This window comes from Gopherus evgoodei, chromosome 2 (genome assembly GCF_007399415.2).
Source record: "Gopherus evgoodei ecotype Sinaloan lineage chromosome 2, rGopEvg1_v1.p, whole genome shotgun sequence".
Lineage (NCBI taxonomy): Eukaryota > Metazoa > Chordata > Testudines > Testudinidae > Gopherus > Gopherus evgoodei.
Genome location: NC_044323.1, coordinates 146593148 through 146615698, shown reverse-complemented (window position 1 = coordinate 146615698; position 22551 = coordinate 146593148). Strand labels below are relative to the sequence as shown.

At 56.8% G+C, this 22551-nt stretch overlaps 1 protein-coding gene across 3 annotated transcripts in view; it reads left to right on the top strand.

Annotated features, from left to right (window-relative positions):
* The window catches only part of ZMIZ2 (zinc finger MIZ-type containing 2), a 47961-nt gene extending 27337 nt beyond the window's left edge, over positions 1-20624 (top strand). For 2 of the 3 annotated variants that reach the window (XM_030551752.1, XM_030551753.1), the window contains exons 3-19: positions 349-466; positions 983-1185; positions 1549-1741; positions 4919-5182; positions 5734-5913; positions 6415-6480; positions 7212-7383; positions 7976-8117; positions 8813-9023; positions 11846-11951; positions 12793-12950; positions 13265-13332; positions 13766-13834; positions 14948-15195; positions 15656-15828; positions 16482-16736; positions 18949-20624. In XM_030551752.1, the coding sequence (XP_030407612.1) occupies positions 349-466; positions 983-1185; positions 1549-1741; positions 4919-5182; positions 5734-5913; positions 6415-6480; positions 7212-7383; positions 7976-8117; positions 8813-9023; positions 11846-11951; positions 12793-12950; positions 13265-13332; positions 13766-13834; positions 14948-15195; positions 15656-15828; positions 16482-16736; positions 18949-19056 (2734 nt within the window). In that variant the 3' untranslated portion in view covers positions 19057-20624. The remainder of the gene's footprint in view (positions 1-348; positions 467-982; positions 1186-1548; positions 1742-4918; positions 5183-5733; positions 5914-6414; positions 6481-7211; positions 7384-7975; positions 8118-8812; positions 9024-11845; positions 11952-12792; positions 12951-13264; positions 13333-13765; positions 13835-14947; positions 15196-15655; positions 15829-16481; positions 16737-18948) is intronic. The other variant, XM_030551755.1, reaches the window with a different exon arrangement.
* The last annotated feature ends 1927 nt before the right edge of the window (positions 20625-22551 follow it).

Below are 22551 nucleotides of genomic sequence, written 5' to 3'. Positions count from 1 at the left end.
CACCATCCCCTCCTTAAACTTATCAAGCTCAGTCTTGAAGTCAGTTCGGTTTTTTGCCCCCACTCCTCCCCTTGGAAGACTGTTCCAGAACTTCACTCCTCTGATGCTTAGAAACCTTCACCTAATTTCAAGCCTTAACTTGTTTCTGGCCAGTTTATATCCATTGGTTCTTGTGTCCACATTGGTGTTTACCTTAAATAACGTCCCTTTCCCCCGCTCCTCCCCATCCACCGGAGCCCCCTCCTTGCCATGGATGCCTCCAGCCCTGGCCACGTGTGTCTGTCCAGTTGCACCACCACCCCCACCAACCTCCCAAAGGGACTTTTAATAGCCTTGTTTTCTTTCTAGTGATGGTTCATTTGCATACGAGTCAGTTCCTTGGCAACAGAGCACCAATCAGCCTGCAGGATCTCTCTCCGTGGTAACCACTGTGTGGGGCGTCAGCAACAACACGTCCCAGAGCCAGGTACCCGCGGCCACCTCCCCAAGTCACGGGGACACAGTTGGGGGTCCCCTGGGCGTGGCAAGGGCAAGGTCTAGAGAGCTGCCCAGAGCTGCGGTGTTTTGGGGAGCACCTAAAACATTGCCAAGGGGAAAGCGTCCCTGAGACCTGTCCTGGGACCTGTACCCACCTCCTGCCCCTCTGCCAATCCCTTCTCCCCACCCCTTGTCCCTGCCACACCAGCCCTCCACATATGTTCCATCCCAGCTCCCTTCCTCCCTCCAACCCCAGCCCCACACACCATCCCCACTCTATCAACTCCCCACAAACACTGCCCCTTGCCAACTCTGTGCCCACACGTGTTCCTCCACCAGCCCCCCTCACCCCTCCACCCCCCTCTTTCCTTCCCCCACTCCAGGCACGCTGCTGGGGCTTGGGCTGCAGCCCCTTGGCTAAGGGGCTGTGGTGGGGGGCTCCCGGGGCTGGATGCTGCCTCTCTCACCCCCTCACACCACTTCCCTTGGGATCTGTCCTGTGCAGGTTTTTGGAAACCCCATGGGCCCTGGGGGAAACGCCTCTGGAAACCCCATGATGCCTGGCATGGCTGGCAGTGGCTCTGGAGTGAACTCGCCTCAGTTTATGGGACAGCAGCCTTTCCCGGAGGGGGCCACTGGCAAGGGCTACGTGCAGCAGGGGATGTACGGCCGTAGCACGTACCCCGGGGGACCGGGCTTCACCACTAGGTAAGTGGGGGGACTTAGCATGGCTCGGATGGTGCAGTGCTCTCCTAAGCACGATGGCTTCTCAGGGTCATGGGCAGTCCTGGTGTGATGGGAGAATGGAGCTATTCTCTCTAATAAGCCCTCAAACACCCCATGCCCACACAAACTGCGGTGCTGTGCTCCCCCTCCTGGCCAGATAAGGAACCATCCTCATCCTCCCACCATCATTGATGTCACTGGGGAGCCCAGTCTTGGGATGGGATGGAGGCTCCTTCAGGGAGATGGAGTGGGGTGGGGGGGAAATGCCATTATAGGCCTTCAATGGGGGGGGAGTCCCACGGCCCTTTGCAGGAACGGCCCTGTGACTTCCCCCCCTTTTTCTAGTTACGCAGGCAGCCCCAATGGCCCCGGCAGCATGGGCCTCCCTTCGCACACGGGCCGGCCCCCAGCTGACTTCACCCAGGCAGCTGCTGCAGCCGCTGTGGCCGCAGCAGCTGCCACAGCCACGGCCACGGCCACGGCCACGGTGGCCGCCCTGCAGGAGAAACAGAGTCAGGAGCTGAGCCAGTACGGAGCGGTAAGAGATGTGCTCCCTCGGCCGGCCAGCTGCTAGCAGGCTGGGGGCACTAGGCTGTAGTATTAAATGGGGGTGTCGGCGTAACTCTGGGGCCCAGCAGCCCCGGTGGTGGGTACGGGCTGGGGATGGTGCACAGGTGCCTCAGTCTCGACAGGAGCAGTGTTGGTGTTCTGGGGGCCTGCTGGTGCTAGGCTGTGCTAGGTGCCCCAGCGGAGAAGCAGGGTGTTGGGGTTGGTGGGAACCCCAGCACTAATAGATGTGTAGGAGGGGAGATGGGTGCTCTGGCAGTGATAGGTATGTGTGGGGTGGGGTAGGTGATGTCCATAGGGTGGAGTGTCAGTGATGGGAGTTGGGTGCTGGGTGCATGTGTGGGAGGGACAGTGATGAGTGCTGAGTCTATGTAGGGGTTCAGTGATGGGGTTGGATGTTGTGGGGTCAGTAATGGGTACATCGGGGATCAGTGATGGGGTTGGATGTTGTGGGGTCAGTGATGGGTGCATGGGGGGTCAGTGACGGGTTTCGGTTGGGGGGGTTCAGTGATGTGGTTATATATGGATGGGGTCAGTGATGGATGTAATGGGGGGGTCAGTGATGGGTGCGTGGGGGGGTCAGTGATGTGGTTGGGTGTGGTAGGTGCTGGGTGTATGTGGGAGGTCAGTGACGGGGTTGGAGGTACATGGGGGATCAGTGATGGATGCAAGGGGGTGTCGGTAATGGAGTCGGTGGGGAGGGATCAGAGAAGCGTGCGTGGGGGGTCAGTGATGGCATTGGCAGTGTGTATGGGTGTCAGTGATGGGGTTGGTTGTGGGGTTGTTCAGTGATAGGGGTGTGGGGGTGTCAGTGATGGGGTTGGTTGTGGGGGGGTTCAGTGATAGGTGCTGAGTGTATGTGGGGATTCCGTGATGGGGTTGGATGTGGTTGGGTCAGTGATGTGTGCGTGGTGGGGTCAGTGATGGCACTGGTGGTGTGTGGGGGGTCAGTGATGGATTGGGTGTGTGGAGGTTCAATGATGGGTGCTGAGTGTAGAGAGAGTCAGTGATGGGGTTGGTTGTGGGGGGGTCAGTGATGTGGTTTGTTGTGGGGGTTCAGTGATGGGTGCATGCAAGGGTCAGTGATGGGTGCGTGGGGAGTCAGCGATGGGATTATATGTGGGTAGGGTCAGTGATGGGTGTAGGGGGTCAGTGATGAGGTTGGGGTTGTTTGGGGGGTTCCATAATGGGATGCATGGCAGGGGTCAGTGATGGGGTTGGGTTTGGTGGGGTTCAGTAATGGGATTAGATGGGGGGTTCAGTGATGAGTGCATGGCGGGGATCAGTGATGGGTTCTGGATATGGAGGGGGTCAGCGTTGGGTGTGTGGTGTTACCCGAGGTTCTTTCAACCCAAAGCTCTTGGTAACTTTTACTCTGTATGAGGTGGTGTCAGGAAATAAATCAGTGACCGATGGCTGGCACAAACAGGACAACACAAGGGTGCTTTCACTTAAAGCTAAACTTTACTTAGTCTCAAGCACTTACACATGTCCACAACAGGTTAGTAAAACACCCCCAACGCTTGATAATTACCAGAGCTGAGTGTGGCTCTCGAATGGCATAGCAGCAGCCTTCTGTCGCCCAAATCTTCCGCCTGCCGGTGGGGACCACAAGATGTGTCCAGAGGGAGAGTCCCTCCTGAGGAGTCCAATTACCTCAAACTTTTTCCCCTTATTTATACAGTACTCATATAATGACACATCACTTAAAGAAAACTTATTAAGCAAGCAGTTTCAAAGGTCAGGCAAAAGGTTTCCTTCTGATCATCCATTGAACAGTTGTGGTTTTTTCCAGAGTTTGCACGCCTTGAGGCCCTGAAAGACACATTCCTGAGGGCACATATAGACAAGCTTCCTGTTTTTCTAAAATGCATATATGAGCAATTTCAACACAATTCTTATCAGAAAGGATGTGGGGTCAAGCTGCCCTTTCTGTGGCACCCAAAACCCCTTCCCCTCCTGCCTTGGTTGTGTTATGGCTGCTGCATGGCCATTTTACAGCCTGCTGACTTGGCGGCTTTTAACAGTAAGCAATAGTGATCGGGCACTTTACTGAGTTTGCCAAAATCTCCCCTACAGTGGGGGGTCAGTGATGGGGTTATATGTGGGTGGTGTCAGTGATGGGTGCTGGGAGTGTAATGGGGGTTCTGTGATGGGATGCGTGTGTGGGGGCGGGGTTCAATGATGGGTGCTGAGTGTATGTGGGGATCAGTGATGGGGTTGGTGGTGTGTGTGTGGGGTTTAATATAGAGATATGCCTATCTCATAGAACTGGAAGGGACCTTGAAAGGTCATCAAGTCCAGCCCCCTGCCTTCACTAGCAGGACCAAGTACTGATTTTGCCCCAGATCCCTAAGTGATGGGTGTGTGTGTGTGGGGTCAGTGATGGGGTTGGATGTGGGGGTGTTCAGTGATGGGGGTATGGGGGGGGTTCAGTGCTGGGTGTATGTGGGGGGTCAGTGATGGGGTTGGGGTATGGGGGGGTTCAGTGCTGGGTGTATGTGGGGGGTCAGTGATGGGGTTGGGGTATGGGGGGGTTCAGTGCTGGGTGTATGTGGGGGGTCAGTGATGGGGTTGGATGTGGAGGGGTTCAGTGATGGGTGCATGTGGGGGGTCAGTGATGGGGTTGGGGTATGGGGGGGTTCAGTGCTGGGTGTATGTGGGGGGTCAGTGATGGGGTTGGGGTATGGGGGGTGTTCAGTGATGGGTGCATGTGGGGGGTCAGTGATGGGGTTGGGGTATGGGGGGGTTCAGTGCTGGGTGTATGTGGGGGGTCAGTGATGGGGTTGGATGTGGAGGGGTTCAGTGCTGGGTGTATGTGAGAAGTCAGTGATGGGGTTGGAGGTGGGGGAGGTTCAGTGATGGGTGCTAGGTGTGGAGGGGGTCAGTGATGGATGTATGTGTGGGGTGTCCATGATGGGGTTGGGTGTGGTGGGGTTAGTGATGTGGCTGGATTGGGGGGGCCAGTGATAGGGTGCGGGGAGGTGTTTCAGAGATGGGTGCTGGATGTGCGGGGGTCAGTGATGGGGTTTGGTGCTGAACACCTCAGCAGTGCTGAGTGCTAGGGTGTGAACCAGGAATTGTTGCAGTGCCCCGTGTGCTTTGTTTCCTTTCCAAGTGGTTCTAATCTCTCTATTTATTTCTCCAGATGGGGGCCGGGCAGCCATTTAACAGCCAGTTCCTGCCTCACTCGGGCCCCCGTGGACCTGCTGTGCCAGCTGGGATGAACCCTGCCAGCATGGGGGGCGTGATGGGCCCTTCAGCAATGTCTCCCATGAGCATGAACCCCGCCAGGGCGCCTGGCATGACCCCCTTGTATGGAGGACAGAGGCTGCCCCAGCATGGGTACCCCGGGCCCCCACAGAGCCAGCAGATCCCCCGGCAGGGGGTCAAGAGGGCGTATTCCAGTGACGTGAGTACAAAGCAGGGATGAGGCTGACATGACCAGGGGCAGGGGATTTGTGTCCCATTGCAATTAAACAGCCCAGAGTGACCCCTCATGCTGGGACCCAGCTTGCCACTGCCCAAGGAGGAGGTCCTGGGCCTGGGGAGGCTGGGAGCCCTGCAGCTCTGGAACCTCTTCTATCCCCTCAGAAGAAACCTGATGCCCAGCTTTAACCCTGAGCTTGCCAAAAGTGATAAGCCGAGAGTTCACCGGGGCTAGAGGAAGGTAGCTACTGCAGGCCCCACAAACTCCAGCCCCCAGGGTAGAGGCACACAATGATGCTGCAGGAGGCAGCATTTTCAGCGAGGCTCCTAGCTCTCAGCTTCAAGCCTGACTGGGGCGACTCAGCCGGGTGAGGAGATTACTGGGTGTGGCTCTTCTGGAGTCTTGCTCAGCACTGCTGGGCAGTGAGCGATGCATCACCTCTGTGCTGGCCTCCACCCCAGAGGTGGCTGCATGGGGGGGTTCCACTCTTTCTGGTTTCAGGGCTGTGATGCCATCTTCTCTCTCCCTCTCAGGGTTACCCTGGGCAGCAGTACATTCAAGGGGCCCAGTACCCCACCCAAGCCGCCCAGTATGCCCCCAGCGCACCCCAGCCATCTGCCCCGTCCCCCTCATACCCTGGCCACAGGATGCCCATGCAGCAAGGAATGGGCCAGTACCTCTCTGCCTCTGGCTCCGCTGGGCCATACTACAAGGTATGTAACGGTCAGGGTAACGCTGCAGAGACTATATGGGGGGAGGGTGTTGGGGGGCATTGTACGGGGTAGGATAAGGCAGCCTCCACTGGGGAGAGCACATTGTCTTAAAGTTGCCCCTCACGCTCAATTGCTCCAGTGCCCCCTGCTCCAGGAGCTTCTGTGGAGTTAACCCTCTGTCTCCCGCAGCTGAACCCCATTGTAGAGAGGGCCCAGTGGGGTTTTCTGGGGTCAGCCAGCAAGGCAGAATTGGGAAAAGAACCCAGGAGTCCTGGTTCCCAGGCTCAAGCTTTAGCCCCAAGACCATCCTCTCCTGCACCCCATGACTCCTGCCTGTACCCCTGACCCATCTTGCTGCCTACACCCTGAGATGAGGCCCCCCCCCAGGATGGGGTGAGGAGGCCAGTCCATGATGGACAGTCTAGCGGGTCTGGGGTGGGCTGAAATCTGAGGACTGGGATGCTCCTCTAAAGTTGTGCCTTGGGGTCATCTTCTTCCCAGCCAACTGACCAGTTCAATGGGCAGAATGCCAGCTTCACCAGCTACAGCCAGGCCTCCATGAATGGGGTGAGTCACCACACCGAGGGCCAGCCCTGGCACCTCCCTGCTCTGGGACCTAAGGGGCAGCCAGGCCTGCTCTGTGCCCAGTATTGCCCCTTGTTCCTGTGTCCACTCTGCCTCCCCTGGTACTGCCTCATTACTGCACCTACTCTGCACCCCAACCCCAGTACTGCTTCCCAGTACTATGCCCGCTGTGCCCCCCGGGTCCTACCACCCTTGTATGGTGTCCTCTCTGCCCCTATGGTGCTACCTGCCAGTCCTGCATCCCCTTTGTCCCCCAGCATTGCCTTCCCAGTACTGTGTCCACTCTGCTTTTCCCGGTGCTATACCTGCTCTGCCCGCCAGTACTGCACCTGCTTCCTGCCAGTCCTGTCCCCTGGCTCTATGCCCACTCTGCCCCCCAGGTGCTACCACCCAATGCTGCCCCAGGGGCGTGCTTGTTGCAACCCCGAGTCCCCTGGCTCATCTGGCAGGTTGCTCATGGGCATGCCAAGTAAATTCTAGAGGCACCAGTAGCTCTCCCTGCGCTCCTGGGGTCTCCCAACCTCCCTCTTTCCTTGGCATCTCTGCCCAGAGGAGCAGGCCCCCTACTTCTACCTCCCTCCTGCTTCCCCCATATCTCCTGTTCCCCTCCTAGTCCCTAAGGGGACGCACCCCCTGTGCTAAAGGTTGGGTTCCCCCAAAGGCGGCCGGGTGGGGCTTGCTCTGACGGCCACGCTGTGTTTGTCTTCCTGCAGCCTGGCCGGTCTATGCCTGGCTACCCCAGCTCCCCGCTGCCCGGGAACCCCACACCCCCCATGACGCCCGGAAGCACCATCCCGCCATACATGTCCCCAGGGCAGGACGTCAAGTCTCCCTTCCTGACAGACATCAAGCCCAGCATCAGCTCTCTGCACCCGTCGCCTTCGGGTGAGTCCCATCTGCAGGTCTTTGGGATCCAGCCTGGGCGCCGGAAGCAGAGGAGCGCCTTCACCACCAGCTGGGCCACCTGGGCCCATGGGTGCTGCAGAGAGCGTGGGGATGGGGGGGTGAATCCAGAGCAGGGGGAAATGCAGCAGCTCCTGGGCTGAGACCCTGGCTGCTCCGCGGCCTCGCTAGACGTGGGCATGGCGGCTCCTGGCCCACAGGGCAAGGCGGAACAGCGCAGGGGTCTGTCCCTCTGAGCCGGGATGGAATTTAGGGGGCACGGCCCCTAAAGGGGGCAGATGGAACGTTGAGGGACTGGGGGTTCCATGGCAGTTGGGGAAGTGGAATCAGGTCAGGGGAGGAGCTAGCAGAGGGGGAGGGGTATCCGGGGCTCCACCCAAAGAGGGGAGGACAGGACGCTGCCCCCCAATCATGTTTGGGAGGGGAGGAAGGGGCAGGGGGCTCCAGGCCGGCCCCATGGCCTGGCGCCCCCTGCAGCTGGTGCCCGTGGTGCTGCGGGTGCGGTGCCTGCCGGTGCCCATGGCCCTGCACCGCTGGCCCACCCCCAGCCTGAGCCCCCCTCCCCCCACCGCAGGCAACCCGTGCGAGGAGCTGCGCCTGACCTTCCCTGTGCGGGACGGGGTGGTCCTGGAGCCCTTCCGCCTCCAGCACAACCTGGCCGTCAGCAACCACGTCTTCCAGCTCCGTGACTCTGTCTACAAGACGCTGATGCTGAGGTGAGGCCTCCCCCGGGCTCCGCTCGCAGCCTCCCTCACCCCTGGCGCCGGCAGGGGCCCCCCATCCCACTGGGGTCATGGCGGTGCCGTAACAAGGGCAAGGCGAGGGAGGCACTTGCCTCACGCATGCAAAGCAGAGGGGCACAGCTCTACCCCCCAAGTGGGGCGGAGAAAACAAACACACGATCGGTGGCGCTTCAGCAGCAGCTCTGCCGCCGCTGCCGAACGGCTGCCGAAGAGCCTGGAGCCGGCCCTTGCCTCGGGTGCAAAAATTCCTTGTTACGGGTCTGGGTCATCGTCACACTGGCCTGGCCACTCTCATGCCTGCTGGTGGAGATGCAGCCTGGCCCTCCTGGCTTTGCAGCAGCTTTGGCATCTCCCTAGGGGCAGGCCTCCCCACAGCTGCATCTGCTCCTTTTCCCACCCCCTAGTCCAACCATCACCCTCTGGTCCCTCCACCTCAAGGCACTGCCCTCTGGCCCCTTCGTAGCTAGGATCCTCACCGCTGAGTCACAGCCCCATCCCGTCTGCCTTCTCTGTAGCAATGGAGAGAACCTGGCCAATGCTCCCCCCTTGGCCCTGGAGCTACCCTGAGCCCCTGTTCCACAGGCTCCTAGCCTATCTCTCTCTACACCCCCCTCGGCCTGTCCAAAGAACTCGCTGGGGTCACTTAGCTAGCTTTCCTCCTGCCCAAGGCCTGACCTGGAGCTCCAGTTCAAATGCTACCACCACGAGGACCGACAGATGAACACTAACTGGCCGGCCTCAGTCCAGGTCAGCGTCAATGCTACGCCCCTGACTATCGAGCGGGGAGACAACAAGACTTCTCACAAGCCCCTCTACCTGAAGCAGGTGTGCCAGCCTGGGAGGAACACCATCCAGATAACGGTCACTGCCTGCTGCTGTGTAAGTGACCCGCACTCCCCTATCTGCCCAGATCTGAGTACATGCACAAACTAACAAGCTTGCAGACCCTGCCAGACGCATACAAGCGTATGTGTGTGTATCTGTGTGCACACATGCTTGTTGTAAAGTTACATCACATCGTGGGTCCAGTCCTGCTCATTTGGCACTGGTGCGATCGCTGCTAGAATCCTTTGTCCAGTTCTGGTGCCCACAATTCAGGAGGGGTGTTGATAAATTAGAGAGGGGGCAGAGAAGAGCCACAAATATGATTAAAGGATTAGAAAAGCTGCCTCTCGTGAGAGACGCAAGGAGCTCAGTCTGTTTAGCTCAACAACAAAAAGGCTAACAGGTGACTTCATCACAGACTTTCAGTACCTACGTGAGGAACAAATATTTAATAATGGGCTCCTCAGTCTAGCAGTGAAAGGTCTAACATGATCCACTGGCTAGAAGTTGAAGCTAGACAAATTCAGACTGGAAATAAGGTGTAAATTTTTACCAGTGAGAGTAATTAACTAATGGAACAATTTCCCAAGGCTCGTGGTGGATTCTCCATCACTGACATTTTTTAAATTAAGGTTGGATGTTTTGCTAATACATCTGCTCTGGTCTACCACCTGGTTCCATTTTTGATTTTTCATCAAAGAAACAAATGCTGAATGTTTTCATTCGACAGTGCTGCTGCCACACCTCATGGGAGTTGTAGTTCATTTTCCTCTTATCCACATTCTACTCTAAGGGCCAGATTCCCGAGTCAGACTCGCTTTCCCATGATGCACCACAGCCAGGAACTCCCATGATACCATCACCTGCTTTCATCAGGAGGAGAAACTGAAGTCCAGCCCATAAAGAATGAGAGCATGAGGCACCTGAACTACAACTCCTATGAGGCATCCCAGCAATATTGCCAAATTGAAATATTTTAGTTTTCATTTTTTTGATGAAAACCCAAGATTTTTCATGGGAATAAAAACCCATTTCCTGGCTACAGCCAGTCAGAGGTCAGACATCACACACCATCTCTGCCAGGCCAGGAGATGTGGGCATTGTCTCCCAAGGGCACCTGTATCTCACAGCATCCACATGCTCCAACCATCAGCATCCCAGAGGGGCACCCATACCTTTGCCTATTGGAGACAGTGTGGTCTGCTGGTTAGAGCAGAGCAGTGAGATCCAGGAGTCCTGAGCTGGAGCCCTGGCGTTAGTAAGGAGGGTGGAGTAATGGTTAGAAATGGGGATGGGAGCTCACTCCTTAGTTTTGTTCCTAGCTCTGGGAAGGAGTGTGGCCTAAGCCATGTGCACACTAAACTTACCTTCCAGACTTGCTTAGTTAACTCATGTTGAGCTCCACCATTTAAAGGCACCAGAGAAGGGCAAAAGATTATTAATGGTTGGGATGGTTCCCAATTGGTTCCTTACTCCCAGCATGCATCACCCTCCAACAGAAAATCTAGCCCTGACTAACCAAGTTCAGCTAGACCAGCAGCAGGGCAGCCCCATCGGGAGGAGATACAGCATATCCTGGGGTAGGTGGATTGACCTCTGGGGCAGGTATTCCAGAAGTCACAGCCTGGACTCTGGGAGGGAGAGGATTTCTGTTTTCCCTGGAGCAGACTATGAGAGAGAACCTATATTCACAAAAAGCAGCAAAGAGTCCTGTGGCACCTTATAGACTAACAAACGTTTTGGAGCATGAGCTCGTGCTCCAAAATGTCTGTTAGTCTATAAGGCGCCACAGGACTCTTTGCTGCATTTACAGTTCCAGACTAACACGGCTACCCCACTGATACTTGACACCTATATTCACAGCTTATTGAACCAGAAGGGACCACTCGGATTATTTAGGCTGACTTCTGGCATAACACAGGCCATAGGACTGCCCTGAATTAATTCCTGTTTGAACTAGAGCAGATCTTTTAGCAGAACAGCCAATCGTAATTGAAACCTTGCCGGTGACAGAGAATGCATCCCAGCCCTTGGTCGGATGTTCCAATGGCATATTACAGTAAAAAACACAAAACCAAAAAAAACCCCCACACCGCGTGTGAAAAGAACATTAAGGTTGCAAAGTCAAGTACTCAAAATTGAGGAAATTCCTCAATGTAGGTTGTCCGTGCACTTTGCTTATACCAGAGGGCAACCCCTTGTCACATTTTAACATCTGGCCCAAAGCGTGGGGGTGCTAGAGCTTCTCAGCGAAATGCTCGCAAGAGTTTTTTGACCATGGGCAAAACGAGATGTTTTCCCTAGTCTTGGTCTCGGAAACAGCTGAGCCCTTTTCTCTGAAACTTGCCCAGAAAATGCAGCCTGAAGCAGACTCTCGGTGTGGAAAAGTTCAGCCTGAGCAGTTAACATTTGGAAAAGTTATAAATAGCTAAAAAAGGTGTCTTAGAATGGGAAGTGTCGAGCAACCTTAATCCTAGGTGGCACTACTGCTGCCACCCATAATGTCCCCCTGGAAGGGGCTTTGGGTTCAGCCTCTGGGTAGCTGGGAAAGCTCTGCTCAGCCTGTGGGAATCAGATGCAGGGTGACCCTGACCACGTATACTGGACACAGTCTATAGCCATGTCATTAGGAGTGTGGGTGGCCATTTAAAAGGGCCAGGGACTCCAGACACACTAGAAGGCTCAACGAGACAGTTCAGTGGAGCCTGTTGGCTGGGATTCTTGTGCAGAGCCCTGGGGATCAACCGGTGCAATCGATAGATGTGGGGCCTGGGGGCACCAGAGGAGAGGCATGGCAATGCTGGTCTGATTCGTGTACACACACAAATGCTCACCCTCTCTCGGCCCAGCTAACCTCTCTCTCCTCCTCTTTGCAGTCTCACCTCTTTGTCCTGCAGCTGGTGCACCGTCCGTCCGTTCGGTCAGTGCTGCAAGGGTTAATAAAGAAGCGCCTGCTACCAGCTGAGCACTGCATCACCAAAAGTGAGTGCCCCCGTTGGGCCGCAAGATGGCTCCTTTGACGTGTCATGAGCTTGGAGGCCTTTACCCTGTGGGCAGTGCTCTTGGTGGAGCTGCTGTAGATGGGAGCTGGAAGGAGGAACTCCAAGCAGCACTGGGTTCTGTCTTTGTGGGCTTATAGTTAGAGAAAGGGACTGGGAGTCAGGACTCCTGGGTTCTCACCTTGGGCATGCCCCTGCCCTCCTCTGTGCCTCAGTTTCCCCAGCTGTTAAATGGAGATAATGATACTGAGCTGGCACACAGTCAGTTAGTGACTAAGGAGCTTGGAGAGCCTCGGGGGGAAAGGCAGCGAGGAGGGCAAGGCATTAGTAATTAGGGCACCAGTCAGTGCTCCCCCATCCAAGCCCAGCTGGTGTGTTCCTAAGGGCTCTCCCCTCCTGCTGGCTCAGGTGCCTATCGCAGTGGGCTAGTGCAGTTCATACACATGTGGGCATCTGACTCTTGACATTCCAATTCCTTGTGCCAGGGGTGATGTGCATGCCTTTGAGCCGGGGGCACCCTAGTGGTGACCAGCACTTACACCCCCCCAGCCTGAGTTGCCACCAGCTGACCCATAAGTGTGGCAAGGCCTGGTCCCAGCACTGCCTGTCAACTCTGCACAAGCCCCCTCACTCTAACTAGCCCCCTGCTGGTCTCCCCTCCCAGCCCTGCCATTTGAAGCAAGCCTCCCTAAGGGGTTGGAGTGGGGGGCTGTGCAGCTTCCTGGCAGGCTGGCTCCCCAGGCCTGGAACCTCTCTCCGTCTGAACCCAGCTCCCCAGGAAGTGACGGTGCTGTTCTCAGTGGCCTTTCCCTTTCAATACCTAGTAAAGCGAAACTTCAGCAGCGGGACGATCCCAGGGACTCCGGGTCCCAATGGGGAGGATGGCGTGGAGCAGACAGCTATCAAGGTGTCGTTGAAGTGTCCCATCACCTTCCGGAGAATCCAGCTCCCTGCCCGAGGGCATGACTGCAGGCACATACAGGTGAGACCCCCCCCCAACCCCCACACTGGCTGTGCTCCCCGCCAGGCGTCTGGGCTCAGGCACATGCTGAGAGGTCCAGAAATAAAGAGCTGTGACTAGTGGAAAAGGGACAGAATGGCAGTGAGATCTCTCAGGCAGTAGAAGAGTCTTTCCAGGGAAGGGGTGGGAGACCCCTCACTGAGGACATTGTAAGGCTAGGCTGCTAGCCCCGTGCCTGGGCTGTATCTCTCCCTGCCACCTGGAGGTAGCACTTTGCTGCCTTCTTCCCCCCACCCCCAAGATGACTGCTTGTCTCACTTTCTCTCCCTGCTCAGTGCTTCGACTTGGAGTCCTACCTGCAGCTGAACTGCGAGAGGGGAACGTGGCGGTGTCCTGTTTGCAAGTGAGTGGTCGTGCTCTGTGAAGTGGGCAGCCCAGACTGAGCCCCCCTCTCCCCACCCCCTCACACTGGCTGAACTGCTGTCACGGGGCAGGGGAGAGCGGCACCAGTGTAGCAGAGTCTAGTGCTCAGAGCAGGGGGCCGAGAAGCTGGAGAACTGGATCCTACCCACAACTCTGTGACTGGGTGACCTGGGACTTGCCCTCACTGTGCTTCAGTTTCCATCTATGTATAACAGGGATAAAGATACCAACCCACCTTTGCACAGTGCTTTATGACCCACTCTCAGGGCCCACGGGGTTTGTGGGGGGAGGGGAGCAGCACTAGGTTCCTCTGGCTGTGGATGCTGTTTTGGATTTGAGTCCCCAGCTCCTAGAAGGAGCTGAATGGTGTGACTGGGCTCCGTTCTCAGACTCCTCCCTTGTCTTGTCCTCAGTAAAACAGCCCTGCTGGAAGGACTAGAGGTGGATCAGTACATGCTGGGGATCCTGATCTACATTCAGAAGTAAGTGCCCTGCTTGAGTTCCCGCACTGTGCTGCACTGTTGTGTTTCCCTCTTGCCACCAGAGGGCAGATATGTGCCAGAGAGAGAGAGAGCTGGTGGAATTAGTGTCTGTCTGGGGGCACAACCTGCCCCCCAAAAGCCAGGCTGATTATGGGATTTGCTCTGGAAAGCCCTGACCTGCCCCCTGCCCTCCCCCCTCCCTCCCGGAGAGGGCAGATGGTGGAGGGGCTGAAGGGGGAATCCCCGTGTGCGGTGAGGGGACGTCGGGGCAACACATGACTTGGGTGGGGTCCGTAGGGGATCCTGGGGAATGGACAGCTTAGGGTGGGAGCACAAGGGATGGGAGAGCTGTGCTTTGGGGGACAGAGCACCTTGCAGTGCTCTCTAGAGCGCCCTGCTTAGTGGGAGGGGGGAAAAATACGTTTTCCTGGGGGACCCCAGAACAAGACTGAGCTGAGTGCTGGGCTGTGCCCGTCCTCAGGGCCCAGTGCAGGGTTCAGGCAGTGGCTGGGTATGTCCAGCTAAAAGTCCCATCTTAGCAGCCTCAGCAGAGAGTGCTGGACACCCCTCTCCTTCCACTGCCAGAGGGGTCCCTCCAGCACAGCCTGGGGCAGACTGGGCGCAAGGCTGCACCTTGAGAGAAGGCTCCAGTCTCTGCAGCTCTTGAGCTGGCCCCTTTCCATGACTAACAGGACAGACCAGCACTAGAGGCCCTGCCTGCAGCCGCCCCTTGTACAGAGCCCCCTGCCGGCCCTGCTCCCACACCCCATCTTTCCACAGCCCTTGTCATGCCAGCCCTGCTCTGCTGACTCCTCTGCCCAGCTAAACCCAGGGACTTCAGGGAACAGGTCTGGCCCGCCCCCAGGAAGGGAGAGGCTGGCTCCAGAGCAGGGGCTAACGCAGCTCCCAGCACAGACGACAGGGGTCTCTGGAGGGCTTTGCCAGGATGCAGCCCCCCATGCTCCTTCCTCACCCCTCTTGGAAAGCTGCCACGCCCAGGGCTGCTGCAGCAATAGCCCAGTTGCCCCAGGCTGGCTGATGTCAGAGGCCCTGGCAGTCCCTGCAGGTGTGTGAGCTCTGCCCACCCTGACCTGCCCCTCTGTGCCCACCCAGCTCCGACTACGAGGAGATCACCATCGATCCCACATGCAGCTGGAAGCCAGTACCCATCAAGCCCGACATCCACATCAAGGAGGAGCAGGATGGCCCTGTGCTGAAGCGCTGCCGTACCATGAGCCCCACGCACATGGTGATGCCCAATGTCATGGAGATGATTGCTGCCCTGGGCCCCGGCTCCTCACCATTCACGCCCCTGCAGCCCCCGCCCACCAGCGGCAGTGCCAGTGACTACAGTAGCCAGAGTGAGTGACTGGGGTTGGGGGGCTGGGGGAGGACTGGGCCTCTGGGCTGGGAGGAAGGGGAGAGGGTCTCAGGTTAGGGAGGGGCAAGGAATGGGGCCTTCAGGTGGGAGAGCGGGCAAGGGGGCAAAGAATGGGGCCTTCAGGTGGGGGAGCAGGGAAAGGAGCAGGGAATGGGGTCTTGGGGTGCAGGGATGGGCTGGGCATCAGGAACGGGGGCCTCTGACCAGAGGGAAGGGACAAAGAAGGGGTCTCCACTGGCTTCCTTTTGGGGGAGCAGGCAGGGCAAGATGGCAAGGAGGACCCTGCTGCTGGATGAAGTACAGGGAGGTGCCTTGGAGCTGAGTGTGCCCAGCAGCTCATGATGGGATTCCCAGGGAGCTGCCCATGGGTGTCCTTCCTCAGCGCGCCTCGCCCCACCCTGGCACACCTGGTTCTGCTCTGACAGGGTTTCCTTTTGCAGGTTCCAGCTTCTCCGGCCCCGGCAGTTTCCCGGACTCGTTCCCTCCCACAAACCCCGGCACCCCAACATTAAACGAATTCACTCCAGGGCCTCCCCCCATCTCCTACCAATCGGACATTCCCAGCAGCCTCCTGACCCCCGAAAAGCCACCGGCTCCCTCCATCACCGGACAGGTCAGCTGGGCTTCCCTGGAGGGGGCAGGGGCTGTGGGTGTGGGAGAGGGGTGCTCTCCCTGTGGCTGGGATGACCCCACCCTGTCTGTGGGAACTGTTCCTCCCAGGCCCTTGAGCAGTGGAGCTGGCAGGACGCTGCACTTCCTCACTAGTGTTTGTGCCAGCTCACAGCTGGTTCACTGGATGTGCCTGGGCTGCTTGGCAGCATGTTGCCTTGCCCAATAGCATCCTGTCCTTTGATCGGTTGGTTTCTGAAGCGGGCATGGTTAATTGCCATCTGGTGTAGGAGAGCCAGAACCAGGGCCCAATCTCCAGAAGTTGGTGAGTGAGAGAGCACGTCGCTTCGCCACAGCCCATACCCCACAGGGGGCAGTGTGGCAGGCTCTTCGGGAAGGTGGGAATGCAGAGGCACTATTCTGTCTGTTCACATCAGCTGTAAAATACCAGGCTCCATGAGGGCCATGGATGGTTGTGAGGGGAGGGTGGGACAGGGTGCATGGCAGTGGCATGTTTGTGGGGCTGTTAAAGGGGCAGGCGTGTATGCTGGGTGTCCGTATGGCCCCGGGAGTAATGCTGGGGCCATGCTTCAGGCCTGGCCACTCCACAGCTCAGAGAATGGTTTCTCATCGCCAGATTTTCTTCCTCTCTCTCAGATGCCTCCATCTGGCAGGATGGATCCATCCCACAACCCTGTGCAGCAGGGGCTTCATAACCCCAGCCTCAGCGGCCAGTCGGGACAGCAGCTCCATCATCGGAACCCTCCCCCTCCACAGTCCCGGCAGCCTATTGGGCAGGCAGGATCTGGGGGTCCAACGCATGCAGGGGATCTTGCCTTTAACCCTGGGCCTGGGATGGTGGGGCAGCCGGGCATGCCGGGAGCTGGGGAAGGGCCAGAGCCTTCCCTTGATGTAAGTAACCTGAGTCCTCCTGAGTGTGCCCTGCCCAGCTCTGGGACTAGTGTGTGGGGCTGCACTGCCCCCCGCACTGAGTCTTCTGTCTCTAAGCAGGGCAAAGGAAGCCCTGAGGCACTGATCTGCACTAGTTGCAGGGACCTTCCGGACTGAGGCCCAGTTCTGTGATTAGCCAACAGTGCCTGGGCCCATTGCTGGCTGAGCCCACTGGCCCCCGGCTCCCATGCTCACTGGGGATGGGGTCTGAGAAACTTGTATGCCAAAGAGCCCAGCTCAGTGCCCCCTGCTATCGGAGTGAAAATCCCCACATGCTCAGGGCCTTTGCCCCAGGGCAGGAGGGCTGCAGGGACGTGTGCTCTTCAAAGTTCCCCCACGCCACTTAAGGCAAGTCAATTTCAGAGCCATCAGTAGGTGAGGCGACGATGCGGCCGACCCCCTTGGACTGCCCTAGCTCGATGGATCTGCCCCCACCTTGCAACAGGGCAGCTGGAGGTGTGAGACTCTGAACCACGCCCTCTGGGAGTGTAGTCGAGTGCCTTCGCCACACAGCCCCAGTGGAGGGTATGGTTTGTTCCCCACATGGTCTGGCTCCCACTGGCTTCCCCGAAGGATTCCTGGCTACAGGACTTACGGCCTCAGGCTGGGTAGGAGTAATCCCCACCGCCCTCTTGCCTGGGGCACAGATGGTCTTGGTGGGGAATGGGGCTTGATCCCCATCCCATCCCCCCATCAGACTCTTCAGGGCAGTAGGTCAGGGGTTTGAGCTCCACTCTGCTGGTGCCCTGCGTTAGAGGGGCGGGGACAGAGGAGGCATGCCCTTAGCCAGTGCTTCCTCATGCTGTTCCCTTTGTGCATCTCCTTCCTATGTCTTCTCAGAGACCCCCCAGGCATTGGCAAGGCTGCCACCCCGGGGGCACAGCACTGTCTCAGGCCTCCAGCCAGGGCTAATCCCACTCTGCCCAGCCAGCTGAACTCAGAACCATCTGCAGCAGCTGGAATTTCCTTTCGCCTTCCCCCGCCGCACAGGTGTCTCATTAGTGCACTCTCCGCAGCACTGTGGGGCTCGGCTCTTGGCTTCTGTCTGTCCCAGACGTGTCATTGTTCCAGAGATCTGTGCCCCAGCGGGGACCTGGTTCTCCCCAGCCCTGCAGCACCACATGCCACTGTTCACACACGCTCTGAGCTCACTATGAACCAGGAGCCCCCGGGGCTTGGGAGCCTCCCTTGCCCCTGGCCGGGGAGGGACTGCCAAAAACATCAGCTGCTGGATCTAGCTGTGGATCAAGTTGCCCTCTCTCTGCTGGGAGCTGGCATTGTTTTCCCAGGGAGCTGTGACTGGACATGGGGATTGTGGTGTTAGTGGGGAAGGTCCCAGCACTGGGGGAATATGCTGCCCCCACCCTCTGGCTCCTGATCTCCCTGCAGGAGAGTTTGCACCTGCTGGCTATTTTGGGGGCTGACATAAAAACGTAACCTTTCCACTTGGCTTCTGTGGGGCAGGGACTTGGAGGCTACAGCCCCCCTTTCCCATCCCATCCCACTCTGCTCCATGGGTGCTCAACTAGCAGTTACTCCTGCTGGGTTTTCCAAACCAGGCCGAAGAAATCAATTGAACTGCCATGCCCAGAGCAAACTGGGCAACACTGGCTCACCACAGCTCTCTGGGCAGCCTTGGGCCCTCGCACCAGCTGTTGCCTGACATGCCAGGCTGAGTGAGATGGGGCCAAACGTCCCGTCCTGGGTAGTGTTTTATAGCCTGGGGAGCAGGTCATGGTGTGACCCCAACAGAGGGCTCAGGGGGCAGCTCCCAAATTCTGGAGCCTAGTGGTGTGCCTGATCAGAAGCTGATCTCTCCATGTGGGAATGCAAGGGTGGAGAGGGGATAGCCTGGAGCTTGGCTTTATGGAGAGGAAAGGTCACCTGCAATAAGGGGTCTGTTCTAGAGCCGGGACTGGAGTCAGGGCTCCTGGGTGCTGCTTGCAGCAGGGAGAAGGCCGTGCACTGAGGGTTTGGTTCTGGGGGCTCAAGTCAGGGCTCCTGGGTTCTTTTGTAGCTGTGCCATTTACTTTCTCCCCTTGTCCAGAGCATCGCCTTCGACTCTGGCTTTTCCCCAGGGGGCTGGGCGGGTTGTTACTGGCTACGTGCCACCTGTGTGACATTCTCTGGGTCCCAGCTGTCCTAGTAATTTCATTCTGTTTCTTGCCCTTAGCTTCTTCCCGAACTGACAAACCCCGATGAGCTGCTCTCCTATCTGGGCCCACCAGATCTCCCCAACAACAGCAATGACGACCTGCTCTCCCTGTTTGAGAACAACTGAAGCCGTCCCTGGTAGAATGCAGCCACCAGGCCCAAAGGCCCTCCATGCCCTCGTCCTTGCCTCCGCCCTGAGGCACCTCCACACTCATCCATCCCACAGCTTCCCAGACACGCGCCTCTCCTCTGCACTGGGCAAGGACCAGGGCTGAGGCAGCCCAGGACTTTGGCCTGGACAATAACCCTCTTGTCTGAACTCTCAGAACCTGCCCCACAAAAGGGACCCTGGAGCAGCTGGCTCTGGGAGTCCTTCCCGCGCAACGGAGATGGCCCTCTCAGACCGTTCCTGGAGCCTCCGTGAAACAGATGCACTCAGGCTATGCTAACGTGCCAGGTCACCAATATGCTGGGTGTGCTGGCCCCCTTGATTGACCCTGGAGGTGTCCTACAAACCACAGCTGGAGAAGAACAAAGCAGAGCAACTTCTTGGAATGGGGCTGGTGGCACCCAGCCTCCCCCTGGCTTCCTCAGATGGCTCTAGGATGGTCAGCTCTGCCTGGGTGCATGGAGGTTCAGGATGGAGACTGGCACCTGTGTGTACATTGCTGCACAGCCTAAGGTCATTGGGGACACGTGCTGAAGGAAAGCAGAGAGCCATGGAGCCCAGTATGAGATTCACTCCCAGGGCCTGGCGAAGCAGAAACAGCATTGCCCTTGAAGGGCTCTAGAAGCCATCTCCACCCATCCCAGCTCCTAGATGGGCACAGCACCGAGTTGGCTTCAGTCCCCCACACCACCCCGCCCCAGTGCTCATGTGCTCTGGCTCCCTGCCATCTCTAGGAGTGTCTGAACATCACAGGAACATGCTTGGAGATCCACCTCCGCTCCCTGCTCAGCGAGGTTGGGCCAATGATGAATTGCAGTGGAAGGGGGGTGGGGGGGTCTGGAAAGCATCTTCCATTCCTTTTCCCCGGGACTGCAGCAGCAGCAGCAAAAGAACCTCGTTCCGTCAGAAAGACCAGGCAGTTCCCTAAACATGCCCTGACAGATTGACTTCATCTGGTGATGGGTCATCTACAAGCACAACGATGTACATAGTTTAGAAACACTAAAGGAAACAAACCCAATATATTTAAAGGCAAGTGGGTCGCTCTGGTGTCTAGTTCTGGGGTCCCCCAGCCCCTGGGCAAGAGTCCTCTGTATAAATGTGCATATGCTCCCTAGTTTGTAATACAGACCATTCCATGTGGGACCACCCGCGCCACCAGAGACTGCTGCTTTAGCCAGAGCGGGACCCCTTCCCTCACATTCAAAATGTCTGTCCCACCCAAGCCAGGTCTGGCTGACGAGGATGGGAACACACCCAGCCGGCCCTGGAAATCAAAGCGAAGAGTCAGTCCCAAATGCTGTGGTTTTGGAACCTGCCGCCCCACCTCCACCCCCAGTCAGCGCCCCTCTCCAACCAAGGCTGAATTCAGTGTGGTGGAGAAGGGGTCCCAGAGGTGGCCTGACGGGAAAACCAAACCATTGTCCCTGGCTGGATTTCTTAGGCCGGAGTCCTGTGTCTGAGTGCTGATGACTGTTTAGTTTTGTGTATCCTGTTTCATTATCGCTATAAAAGGATTTCTTTTTGGTGGGGCTCACTGAATCACCTATGTGCTGTTGGTCTGAAGTGGTGAACATGTATTACAAGATCAGGATGGGAGCAGGTCGAAGGATGAGAAGGCTGCAGACATCTCTGATCGGGAAGTGGCTTTAACATGGAACACCAGAGAGAGAGAAAGAAAGAAGTGTAGAGGAGGGCAGGTTCCAAATCTCTCCCCTCACCCTGGCCCTCTGCTAAGAACATGCAGAGTCCAGTTTACACATAGCCCTGCTAGCAGATGCGAGAAATGTGGGCTAATTTAGTGCTGAAGCAGCCATGGGAGATGCTGAGTGGAACGGCATCCCAAGTTGTAGTGATCCTGATTGATTTGGGTCAAACCGAAATCTGGTGGGATGAGAAGTCAGTGCAGTGGGGCCAGTTCTGACTGGAGAACTGGATGGGGAGGAGATGGTTGCTGGGGTGTTACAGAGCAGTGATTTCTGCAGTGCTAATGAAGGACAACCTGACTGAAGGCTTTACCAGGGAAATTCCTTGAATATTTTTTGTCAATAACCAAATTTCTTGGTCCAGGTATTGCCAAGGTCCAGACTCCAGAGAAAATAATACAAAAATAATAAGTAAATAAGATTTTGGGGTCCATTCAGAAGCATCTGGCGGTCCAGCTTTGGCCCTGTGGGCTGCCTAATGACTCCCCCTGGGCTAGAAGAAATGAAAGGCAGCAAAGCAACAGGTCAACTCCCCACCTGGGAGGGGAGTGGGAATGGAAAATCAGGGGAGTAGCTGTAAGGGAAGGTGACTTGGTATTGATAGGCTGGGACCTACCTGAGGAGATTTTGGAGCGCAGAGAGCTCTCCAAGGCAGAAAGAAAGCCAGGGGCTGGAAGCTGAAGCTTTTAGACTGGGATTAAAAGGTGCCCGTTTTTAACAGTGGAGGGAAATTAACCACTGGACCAGTTTCCTAGGGATGTGGTGGATTCCCCATCACTTGGAGTCTTAAGGTGTGTCTTTCTAAAAGATACACTCAAGCTCAGAGTCATGGACTGGATGCAGGAATCCCTGGGGGAAGTTCTCGGGCCTATATTTTGCAGGAACTAGTTTAGATTATCATAATGGTCCTTTCTGCTCATAAGACCCCTGAATCTTCCACCCTCAAACCAACCCAAAACTGTTTGTGGGGGTTTTACCTGCCCTGGTATTTGCTGAATACCAAATAAGTCTCATCTAAGCTACACCAAAGGTGACTTGCTATCCAAAGAGCAAAGAGATTGGTTGATGGGGGAGCCATCCCAGTCTGTATCTTCCCAGGAAAGGATCTGACAGAAGGAAAAGAAAGTACGAAGCCCCTGATTTCAGCAGAGCGAGGGATGTGGTCTTTGCCAGCAGCCGTACCAGGACAGTAAGACAGCAGGTTGGAATGAAGGAACCCAGTAAGTGCAGGAGGGCATATGAAAATCCAACAATGGGAAGGTGGCTGGGGAAAGCTGAAAGGCAGCAGTTTGGGAGCAACACATCCAGCCTCATCCAAGAAAGCAGGACGTGTGGAGCAAGAGGCAGCCAATGCAGCTGCCCCAGGAGCTGCTCAGAAATCTGAGGTGGGCAAAAAGAAATAAAGGAGAGGTCACCAGAACAAAGCCCACAGGGGAGCGGTGATGGCACCAATGGGGGCACAGGAGTTAATGCTGCCAAGGGATTTACCGGGAATGAGCTCAGAATCCTAAATCTACCAGCAAGAAAGAATCATAGAATATCAGGGTTGGAAGGGAACTCAGGAGGTATCTAGTCCAACCCCCTGCTCAAAGCAGGACCAATCCCCAACTAAATCATCCCAGCCAGGGCTTTGTCAAGCCTGACCTTAAAAACCTCTCAAGAAGCGGATTCCCCCACCTCCCTAGGTAACCCATTCCAGTGCTTCACCACCTTCCTAGTGAAAAAGTTTTTCCTAATACCCAACCTA